The sequence below is a fragment of the Impatiens glandulifera genome, chromosome 3 (assembly GCF_907164915.1).
Source record: "Impatiens glandulifera chromosome 3, dImpGla2.1, whole genome shotgun sequence".
NCBI lineage: Eukaryota > Viridiplantae > Streptophyta > Magnoliopsida > Ericales > Balsaminaceae > Impatiens > Impatiens glandulifera.
In genome coordinates, this window is record NC_061864.1 from 9,502,078 (window position 1) to 9,513,638 (window position 11,561).

The 11,561-nt window shown below is 31.8% G+C and overlaps 2 protein-coding genes across 3 annotated transcripts; both read left to right on the plus strand.

Moving 5' to 3' along the window:
• Positions 1-948: 948 nt before the first annotated feature.
• On the plus strand, positions 949-2,563 carry LOC124931351 (zinc finger A20 and AN1 domain-containing stress-associated protein 8-like). Of its 2 annotated transcripts, none has more exons than XM_047471796.1 (3): positions 949-1,102; positions 1,192-1,250; positions 1,651-2,563. In XM_047471796.1, exon 3 carries the CDS (start codon positions 1,664-1,666, stop codon positions 2,171-2,173), a length of 510 nt encoding a protein of 169 aa, XP_047327752.1. In that variant the 5' UTR covers positions 949-1,102; positions 1,192-1,250; positions 1,651-1,663; the 3' UTR covers positions 2,174-2,563. The 2 variants fall into 2 exon arrangements, with proteins under 2 accessions (XP_047327752.1, XP_047327753.1); XM_047471797.1 differs by having other exon boundaries at positions 963-1,085.
• Positions 2,564-8,313: 5,750 nt separating this feature from the next.
• On the plus strand, positions 8,314-11,271 carry LOC124929340 (probably inactive leucine-rich repeat receptor-like protein kinase At5g06940). The gene is made up of 2 exons (XM_047469675.1): positions 8,314-10,714; positions 10,788-11,271. The coding sequence occupies exons 1-2, from the start codon at positions 8,422-8,424 to the stop codon at positions 11,102-11,104; spliced, it is 2,610 nt and encodes an 869-aa protein (XP_047325631.1). The 5' UTR covers positions 8,314-8,421; the 3' UTR covers positions 11,105-11,271.
• Positions 11,272-11,561: the final 290 nt, after the last annotated feature.

Here is an 11,561-nt window from a genome sequence, read left to right on the forward strand (position 1 = left end):
TTTAAATAATAAAAAATTCAACGATTTTGAAATTTTTATGATGACTTCAAACACGATCACAAATTTGTTTGAGTATCATAATGATAAGTCAGAAAATATAGTAACCCGAACAAAACTAATCATGCATGTAAAAAAATCATTATTAAATGAACTAGTAAAATTTGTCTATGCCCATGGCCGTGGATTGTTTTTTAATAAGTTAGAGATAGGTCGATGATGCTTCAAAACTATTATAAATATATACTTTTTCTTCCAACCAATACATTTATTTATTTATTGGGGTTTGGTAGATAAACATTCCCTTCACTTTCTTGTATGTTAGCAACCCATTTATTATTTTTCAATTTATGAGGCATGACCTCATGAGAATATATATATATTAACAACAATTATATTTAATTGAAAAGTGAATCAACATAGTTACAAATCCAACTATGATTAAGGTTATCAATTTTTGCTAGATTTGCAACACTGCCATCAACATTCAAATTGAAGAACAGTTTAGGACTAAAAATACATTAATATATAACACAGTTTTGAAAATAATTCCATGAATATCTCATCGAAATAGATTTACAATTAAGAACAATAACAAGAACAAACGCCCATTGAGAAATGCTGCAAACATTTTAAAGGGACCACTAAAAAACCTTATTTCTCCAAACCTCAATTCCGTCCTTCACTTCCAAATATTCCAACATTCAAAATTTTCCTCCATTTTATTTTTTATAAATAATAATATATTTACATTAAAAAAAAAGTTGAGAATTATGTCCATAAATTACTGGGCTCTTATTCAGATTATTAAAATTTGGGCTGAGATCGTAAAGATATAAGACAAGCTCTCCTCCATTGGGCCAGCCCATAGAATGTTCTAGAATATAGATTATTGTAATTTGGTTTGGTGACGGCAGGTAATTTGGCCTCACCGGCTCATGTGAAAGCGTCTGTTTGCCTGAGAAAAAGCAGTCTTAAAATGGATCAATGGCGATTCTAATCCTCTCCTCCTCCTTCTCTCTCTCTAAAAACGTTGTTAATATTTCTCTCTACTTTACGTCGCGAACCACATCACCGATCATCGCTCGGTGAGCCTCAGATTAGCGTAATCTTTTTTCGTTTTTCTTCTTCTTCAATTCTAGTTTTGCTTCCCTTCCGGGTTTCCTTTCGTTTTCTAACATTCTTCTGATTCAGGGATCCTCTGGTTCGGTTTTGCACGTCGAAGATTAGCGAAAGCTATTGTCTTGGATCAGGTTAGGAAGGATTTCCTTCAATTTCTTCTCCCTTCAGATTAGGGTTTCTCATTTCTGAATCCTCCGTTAATAATACTTCTTCAAAAACCCATCGGTAATTTTATCGATGTATATGAATCGAACGCCTCTATTTGTAGATTCCATCCGACTGTTTGCATTCTCAGAGTTATATGTATATTTGACTTTTCCATGTTTTTCATATAACTGAGATTTAGTCTTCCCGTTAAAGAACTGTACTTCCCTGGTGTTTTTTCTATCCAAAGTTTGCATCTTCAATTTAAGATGTTTCTTCTGAAGATCCCTTTGTATTGTGATCGGTGACACTTTTGACTTCAATTTAAGATGTTAATAATGAAAGGTTTAAAATTTGAAGTAAGATTTAATTTAATTTTATTGACAGGGTTGTTGAACTAATGGAGTCTTCTAAAGAGATAGGATGCAGAGCTGCAGAAGGACCAATCCTTTGCCTTAACAACTGCGGTTTCTTTGGAAGTGCAGCCACTATGAACATGTGTTCAAAATGTCACAAAGACATGATTTTGAAACAGGAGCAGGCCAAACAAGCAGCTTCTTCTATTGATAACATTGTTAATGGAGGAGGAGGATCATGTAGCAATGGAAAAGAACCTGTTATCACCGGCGGCCCTGTAGACGTGCAAGCTGAACTGGTGGTGGACATGAAGATTGTAGCCTCCCCTAGCATTAGTTTAGAAGTGAAAGCAAAAGAGGGTCCCAGTCGATGCAGCTCTTGCCGAAAGCGTGTTGGGCTAACAGGTTTCAGTTGCAAGTGCGGAAACCTGTTTTGCTCTGATCATCGCCACTCTGACAAGCACGATTGCCACTATGATTACCAGACTGCTGGTCGGGATGCTATAGCCAAGGCTAACCCTGTTGTGAAGGCTGCGAAGCTTGATAAGATATAAAAAGGGGGGGTGGGGTTGTTTGAAGCAGGTTTGGTTCATGCATTGAAATATAATAGTTTTTCATTTGTCTTGGTGTGTGTGTTCGCCATAAGTTGGCCTCATATCTTTGCTAGGTCTCCTCCCTCCGGTTAGTAAAATATTAATGGTTTGTTGAAATAGAACCAGGAGGACATCTTTGCTGGCCTGTGAACTCTCATGAACGGTTGGGTTTGGAAAATGATTATTATGTTTCTGGCTCCAATGTTGGTCTCTCTATCTGTACTGCCTTGATGACAACTTTTAATATTTCATATTTCATAATCTTGCCATCGGGTGGTTCAGTAATTCTCTTGTAGTGTATGTCAATAATATCGTCCTGCGCAGTTTGGCAATGTATGCAAATGCTTTTGTGTTATTTGTCCACATTTCTAAAGATTTCTTAGCTAATTGCTCTTGATTATGCTCTATAAAGCTTTTATTTATTTTGATGATATTTCGTTTCCTTTAGGTGAAGAACAGATGAACATGTAGATCTTAGGCATTGTTTGATGCAGATTATTTGGGATTAACAATCTTACTCATCAATAAATAAACTTGTCTTTTACCTGTGTTTTTTCTTTACTCAAATAACATAATTTTCAATAATCTATATGAAACAACGTCAATTGAAAATAACCATTCGAGGCTTATAATTTGAAGGGGTTAGATTGTCGATTTTAGTGTGCTTTGCCATTTCTGTTGTATTCCATGTTATCTTCTATTTTTGGAACAACCCCTCATGCGCATAAATCTGTTAATTGTTCTTACTTAACCCTTAAATGTTATGAGGATTTGACAACTTCCAATCTCAGAAAGGCATGATGGATGCTTCATGGACTTGCTCCTTTGTTTAGACTCTATTCATTTTGTTGTCAAGTGATCTGTTTGTATGAATGAACTTACTTTACTCCTTAATTTATACACTTTGATATGTAGTTAATCAAAACTGATGCTGCCCATTCTATGAACTTAGATTGTGTTTGAGTTTCAAATATTGTAAGAAACTATGAGGTTCAAATCCTATTTGTTATGAAGTATTAGCTGTGAATCTTCTACTCTGACCACTATACTTGGTGGCGAAGCGACGCATTTCAAGTCACTCACCCTTGTCTTGGCTTAGATTGCGGTCTTATGTATTTGCTTTGTCATTTTTGCTCGGGTTTGTTCAATAAAAGAAAAATGTTGGAATAGTGCAAAAGATCCAAGATCCTAATCACTTGCTCTTTTAGTCTCAACCCAGATAAGGGTATTTTCTTTTTTTTATCATGAAGTTTTTGACTTTTAAGTCTTCAATAATTTTCTTTTGCTTTAGCTTTGAAATCAAAGATGATGATAAGTGACAATTTATTCACAAGTGGCATGATTATTATTTCTGTGTCTAAGCTTTCTTGATAACAATGAGTAGATTGGCTTCAAATTGAAGCCATCTTTTCATTTGGCCATTGGGACTTAAAACTCCTATTTTTTTACATGGGGAATATTACAAACCGAGACCACCAACATCCACTATAATTATTCTAATGAAGTCATGTTAATATATTTTTAATTTCATTACAGTTTATAATAATTTGAATGAAAATTTTCTTATATTCAAGTTTTAATTCTAATTCATTAATTAATATAAAATAAATAAACCAAGTAGTCTTTATAATAATTTTATTTTATTTATTGGGGTTTGATGCTTTGGGAGCAGGGCAATCCTTGATATGCATTTTCATGGCTCTTGATTTTGACAACATTGATATTGGGTGAAAAGGACATGCCAACCCCCAACTTATTTAATAGCCCAAAATTTTGTACCTTTATAAGAAATATTATATTATTATTATTTTTATTATTATTTTTGTTATGATGTCAACACAAAACAGTAATATAATATTGAGTGAGAAATGTCCCGTTTGATTTGATTATAAGTTTTAATGATAAATGACTGTTTATAAATAAAATAAACATCTCGATATTTCAGATGCACTATTAGAAGAGTGGTTTTAAGAGTTGTTTGGAGTTTAATTTCATAAATTAAATTGTTTTGTTCAATCTTTCTCAAAATAATTTAATTTACTATTCAAACTAAATTATTATAATTTAATAATTTTATTAATATTATATCTTATTATTAAATACATTATATTTTTAAGTAATTATTTTTATATAATATAATATAATATATATTATAATATAGTAAATGTTATCGTCACCATAAATTTATAAATATTATTTTAATAGATAACTAATTTAAAATATTTTAATAATTATAACATAATAAGGTTCGGTTAGAATTATTTTAATAATTTAAATAAAAATAATAATTTCATTCTCTTTTGCGTGACATCACTTAATTTATTAATTAAAATTTAAAATATTTTTTATTTTAAATTATTATTATTTTATTATTCTATATTAATACTTTTTAAGTTTTTTATTTAAAAATATTTATACTTTTCTTAAAATTATTATTAATTATTATTTTTTATTATTTTTTTTAAATACCAAAAGGCCTAACTTAATAATAAATAAAAAATATTATAATAATATTATTTTAAAATGATATAAAATATAAAAAATTAAATTTTAGATATCAATAATAAAAACAATTAAAAGTAGAGTTAGTTTGACCAGTTGAAATCAAGACCGAAAGGGAAGCCCATTTCTTTTTATTAAAAAAAAAAGAAAGTAAAATTATTATTTATATATATTTAAGTCATTAGGGAGTCGAGGCTTTGATGTAAGGCAACTAACCTATAACCTATGTAGTTGCAGGTTTTCTTTTTTTTTTTATATTTAATAGTATTATATTATTTTATTTTTATATTATTTTTATTTAATATTAAATATATATATATTTTTTATTATTTTTTTAATTTTTTATTTCCATAATAATATATTAACTATTTATATCTATTTTATATTATTAAAATTATTTTTTTTTACTATTTTAAGACCACAAAATTTAAATTTAAATTATGACTCAAATTCTTATGTGGATCCTGGTCATTATACTAAACTCATATGGGATACATGTTTAAATTTTATTTTTCTTAGGCAGCCCAACTGTGAAGGCAATAATAAAGACTACAAATAAGATTAATAAAATAGAATGATTAATGTTTTTTTTATAAGTTGAAACAATTAACCAAAATAAGTATATAGTAAAGCAATTTTAGAAGTTGACTCTTTTTTCTTTTTTAAGATCTCTCCCAATAACTGATTTGAAATTTGATTGGCAGGTGAATCTGACAAATGGGAATCCTATGCTTGTGTTTTTACAGTAACTAATTATAAACCTCTCATGTTAATTTGTAGTGTAAAATCATCATTTATCAATTAAAGGATGCAAGAAAATGTTCAATAGTTAAAAGTTGTTTATATTCAATAGATGATCCATGTTTATTACAACCCATATATATATATATATTATAGATATTTTAATATGTAAAATACTCTGGCATAGTCATCTTATCTATGTGATATACCAGGGCATGTCAGCGGTAAAAGGGGGTCTTTTTCGGCACTATGCAAAGGTCAAACCTTAATTTAATTTAGTTTGTTTTTATACATTAAATATATATATATATATTATTATTAAACAATAAAATTGATACATAAAACATTACATGTGACAAGTTAAACATAGATAAAATATTTTAAATTGGAATTAGTTCATGCAATTAAAAGATTGCAGTCATCATCAATGAAGTGTAAAGAAAACTATTGGGTGGGGACAAGGGGGGTAAATATGGTGTGTAATGATTTCAAACAAGTAACATGATACATGATACATAATAGATGGATTTTAATAATTTGGTTGTATGAAAATAGTTTTTAAATAAATTATTTTAATGTATTTTTATATTTAATTAAAATAAGGATGATGACTTTTTTTAAGTGCAGAAAGAGCCAGAAAATATATGGATTTTAGCCTGATCCTTTTTGTCATATATTCCATTCAAGTCACGGGGGCAAACCCTTTTATCTTTCCAGCCTGCATTTTCATTGTTATGCTGTGTTTTCTTTATTTGTTTTTTTACCTTTTTACATAGGGTTTCAAGTAATTTAATTTTAATATTGTATCATTTATGTTCTATTGTAACTTTTTTTTTATAACATATCTATGCAGTAACTTTGATTAGAAAGACGAATTTAATAATTAGAATTTGGGTGAGCTTGAAAATTATTTATAGTAGGCTTGAAGAAAATAAATGAGAAATTTTGGAAAAATAAATAAATAGTGAATTAAATTTAAAAAAGAATAGAAAGGAGACAATGCACTTTTTTTTTCTTTCTAAATTACTTAAAATTTTATTTATCAAAATAAACTATTTTTTAATAAATTATAATTGATACCTACCAGATGTAATGAAGATAATTGTAGAGAAGGCGTGCATGCTTTCCCCATTGAAAAAAGGTTGGTAGTAGTGACTAGTGATGAAGGGAAATTAAGGTCAATGTAGATATTATCCCAAATAATTCAACTTTGTCTTGCCATTATCAATCAAATCCCAAATTTTATAATTGGCTTAATTGATCTTCAGTAGGGATGGCAATTTGAAACCGACCCGCGAAAACCGAACCGAATTGCCCCGTTTGGGATGGTTTTTCCCCGAAACCGAATGGGAATGGGGCGGGGACGGTATTTGTGTCCCCCGCCCCGACCCGCCCCGATTTCACCCCGAATTTACCCCGAATCTGCCCCGAATACCATAAACATAATTAAATATATTAAATTATCAATATATTTATTTATTCACTATATTTTATAAGAGTAGTAATGTTATTTCTTTATAATAATATAAATTTTAATATATTATAATATATATTATATTAAAAAACTTGTTTATATAATTTTATTGTATAATTTTTATTTTATTTTAAATAAAAATAATTATTAACGGTGCCCCGCGGGATTCCCCGAAACCGAAAAAAACCGAACGGGGCGGGGATGGTATTAAAAAATTCCCCGAAATTAAAACGGTGCGGGGACGGTAAATACATTCCCCGCCCCGAACCGCCCCATTGCCATCCCTAATCTTCAGTTATTTTGAAACAATGATATGTATTTTTGTAAGAAAATAATTTTAATAATTTAAAATGTAGGAGACTATGCCTAGAGCAACACTAGGGTAGGACTACAAACTATGCAACTGTTTATAGTCCTCTCTTTTATGGTCTAAAAATTTATCTTACACAAACTTAAGACCTCATAAAAACTATTATAATATTTAATCAACTAAATTAAATTCCTTATATTAAATTTAGGAGATTTTATTTTCATTAGGAAATCATTAAGAAATTAAGAATCCCGTTATTATGAAAGCTATCGAGAGAGAATCATATTAAAAAAAAAAAGAAATCGATGACTCAACTCTTTGAAAATCTAACGAGGAATGTCTAAGTAGTCACTTGATAGAGTCCTAAGAACATAGTCTTCATGGGTTGTCTATTTATACTTTTGAAATCTAGTGTCTATTTATCTTCTTGATTTTGAAATTCAAGTCTAAAATTTCATTTTATTTATATATATATATATATATATATATATTATTTTTTATTCAAAATTTAACTAATTTCCGCGGATTAAATATATAATTCGCAAATATACTTAACCAATTTAACTAGACGAGCGAAATTTACTATCTGACGGGCTCAAACCCAAGACCTCAGAGAGGTTGAGGACCTAAGGTATCCACCTCCTTTTAGTTCTAGATTAGAAGTGAGGATTCAAATCCAAAATTTGACAGATTCTTATTAGAGTTTTGTTTGTGTTTTTTACTTACAACTAAATATTTTATCAAAAGATTATAAGGGTTTATAATTAATTAGTTTTAGTTTAGTTTTATTAACAAATACAGAGAAACCGAACAAAATCAATTATTGACTATGCTGTTTGGAATCCCCTGAATTTTGAGTGTAAATAAGTTAGTTTCAATGAGAAAGATGAGATATTTAAAAAAATATAAAATTTGTAATAAAATTATTTATTTTTGGTTAAAATCCAGATCCGAAATCGGATATTATCTTCTTTTTTTTCTCATTTGACTTTCAATTGTAGTAATTTTTGTTAAAGTTTTAAATAAAATAAATTGTTAAAATGCATTAGACAAAGAAAGCTGTGCTTCTTAATGACTAGTAAGTAGTACACTCTCACTCTCTCACACACACTCCAAACGCCATAGATATAACAAGCAAACATCCCATGGAAGCTATTTGAGTCTCTTCTCTTCTCTCATGTAATGGCTACCTCTTGCAAATGCAATGTTCTCTTCTTCTTCTTCATCATCATCTTCTTCTTTCTCCCAGTCTCCATTGTTACTTCCTCTTCTTCATCTGAAGCAGATATTCTTCTCAGCTTCAAGGCGTCCATTAAACTGAATCCTGATCCTCTCTCTAGTTGGTCCAAGATTAATGCTACCCATTACTGCAACTGGACTGGGGTTACCTGCACAAATTCATCCCCTGCTTCTGTATATGATCTCAAACTTCAAAACTTCAATCTTTCCGGTGAAATCTCATCTTCCATATGCCAACTTCCTTCTCTCACCCATCTCGATCTTTCCAACAATCTCTTCAACCAGCCTATTCCTCTCCACCTCTCTCAATGCACTTCTTTAGAGACTCTCAATCTCAGCAACAATCTCATCTGGGGAACAATCCCAGATCAGATTTCTCAGTTTGGCAACCTCAAGGTTCTTGATTTGGGTACAAACCATATCGAGGGAAATATCCCTGAATCCATCGGCTCTTTGAAGAACATTCAAGTTCTTAACTTGGGCGGAAACTTGATTTCAGGTAGTCTTCCTAGTATTTTTGCCAATCTTACTATGCTTAAATGGCTAGATTTGTCCCAAAATCCTTTATTGGCCAGTGAGATTCCTACTGATATTGGACACCTTGCAACTCTTGAAAACCTATTTCTACAAAGCTCTGGTTTTTATGGCTCAATTCCTGAATCTTTTGTGGGTTTGTCTGGTTTAAAGCTCTTAGACCTCTCTCAGAACAACTTAACTGGTGGGATTCCTCAAACTCTTGGCCCATCTCTTACAAATTTGGTTTCTTTTGATATTTCACAGAATAGGCTTTCTGGGTCATTCCCAAGTGGAATCTGTAAGGCTAAAGGCCTCATAAACCTCATTCTTTTCGAAAATTCCTTAAATGGTTCAATATCCAACGGTTCCATTAGCGATTGCCTGAACCTTCAGAGGTTTGAGATCCAAAACAACTTCTTCTCCGGGGATTTCCCAAATGGGTTATGGTCGTTCCCTAAGATTACGCTCATCCGAGCAGAAAACAATCGGTTTACCGGCGAAGTACCAGATTCAATATCCATGGCTACTCAGCTCGAGCAAGTTCAGATAGATAACAATAGCTTTACCGGAAAAATCCCCAATGGTTTTGGAATGGTGAGGAGCCTTTATAGATTCTCTGCCTCTTTAAACAGCTTTCATGGAGAAATCCCACCTAATTTCTGTGATTCGCCCGTCATGAGCATCATAAACCTCTCCCACAACTCACTTTTCGGCCACATCCCCGAGCTGAAGAAATGCAGAAGACTAGTTTCACTTTCTTTGGCTGATAACAATCTTGAAGGCGAAATACCAAGATCTCTTGCAGATTTACCTGTTTTAACTTACCTTGATCTTTCTGAAAACACCCTCACTGGCCCCATCCCACTTGAGCTTCAAAATCTGAAACTTGCCCTTTTCAACGTCTCCTACAATCGCCTCTCAGGCAGAGTCCCTTCATCCCTCATCTCTGGCCTCCCAGCTTCATTCTTACAAGGAAATCTCAATTTATGCGGGCCTGGATTGCCCAATTCATGTTCCGATGATGACCAACATCATAAACTGTTCGGGTTATCTAAACTGTCATCCGTCCTCATTTTTATAGCCTTAGCATTAGCAATTCTTGCTCTTGCAGGAGGCTTCTTTGCGACTAGATACTCTAAAGACAAATTTCAAACGGGTAATTGGCATTCCGTCTTCTTCTACCCTCTTAGGATCACTGAACAGGATTTGGCAATGGCCATGGACGAAAAAAGTAGTTGTGGAGGAGGTGGATCTTTTGGAAGAGTTCACATTGTAACCTTACCAAGTGGTGAACTTGTTGCTGTAAAAAGGATACTTAACTTTGGAAGAAGCTCATCTTTAAAAGCTGAGGTCAAGACATTAGCAAAGATCAGACACAAGAACATTATCAAGATTCTTGGATTTTGTCATTCTGAAGATTCAATCTTTTTGATATACGAATACGTTGAGAAGGGGAGCCTTGGCGATTTGATGTCCAAATCAGACTTCCAATTGCCATGGAAAACCCGACTGAGGATCGCTATCGGAATTGCTCAAGGGCTTGCATATCTTCACAAGGATTATGTTCCTCACATACTTCATAGAAATGTTAAGGCAAGGAATATTCTCCTAGACGTCGATTTCGAACCAAAGATCACCGATTTTGCCCTCGACCGGATAGTTGGGGACACCACTTTTCAGTCATGTTTAGCTGCTAATGAAACCTGTTACAAACCACCAGGTCAGGATTATACCTTTAATGTATTTTTTTAATTACACAAATAATTCAAAATCTGATAGTATTTTAAATGCAGAAACAGGATACTGTAAAAAGGCAACAGAACAAATGGACACTTATGGATTCGGGATTGTATTGCTGGAACTTGTGACGGGTTGCCAGGCAGATCGTGTAGAAACGGGTGATGAAACTGTCGATGTTCTAAAATGGGTGAGAAGAAAGATTAATATATCGAATGGGGCAATGCAAGTTCTTGATCGAAAGATATCGAATACAGCACAAAACGAGATGTTGGGGGCATTGGACATAGCTCTTGGTTGCACCTCTGTTTTGCCCGAGAAACGCCCGTCCATGGCAGAAGTGGTGAGGGCACTTCAGTCTCTTCCAGTGTGAATTAATTGAACTTCAGCTTTGTGCCATTTTTGTTGTATCTTGGCTGATTGATTTTGATAAGCAAATATTTTTACTTAATATGTTTAAGTTTAATCAACTGATCCATCTTGTATAGGAACCCAAATTCCAATGGATGATGTTGTTAATTATAATAATAACTTTTTCTTATATGGAATGTTTTTTTTATCAATCACATGAAGGGTAATTATTTTTATAGGCTTTTCAAACATAAACAAAATGAAGTTAATTCTATTTTGGAAGAGTGGATAAAAAGAGGATATTTAGTAAAAATATGTATCATTCACACTAATATTATTATTACCATAATTTATACTAATATTATTATTACGATATTTCTTTACGAGATTTTGTTCTAGAAAGTCCGTGTATTCAATCGAGAATTAATTATTGTTTGTTTGTATTCTTTTATATTTAATGTTTTGTGACTTTTATTTAT

What these genes read in the sequence shown, in the direction of transcription:
- LOC124929340 (XM_047469675.1), top strand. Translation starts at nt 8,422, where the DNA reads ATGGCTACCTCTTGCAAATGCAATGTTCTCTTCTTCTTCTTCATCATC. An exon ending in AACCTGTTACAAACCACCAG is followed by an intron (nt 10,715 to 10,787) that starts GTCAGGATTATA and finishes TTTTAAATGCAG; the next exon opens with AAACAGGATACTGTAAAAAG.
- LOC124931351 (XM_047471796.1), top strand. Translation starts at nt 1,664, where the DNA reads ATGGAGTCTTCTAAAGAGATAGGATGCAGAGCTGCAGAAGGACCAATC.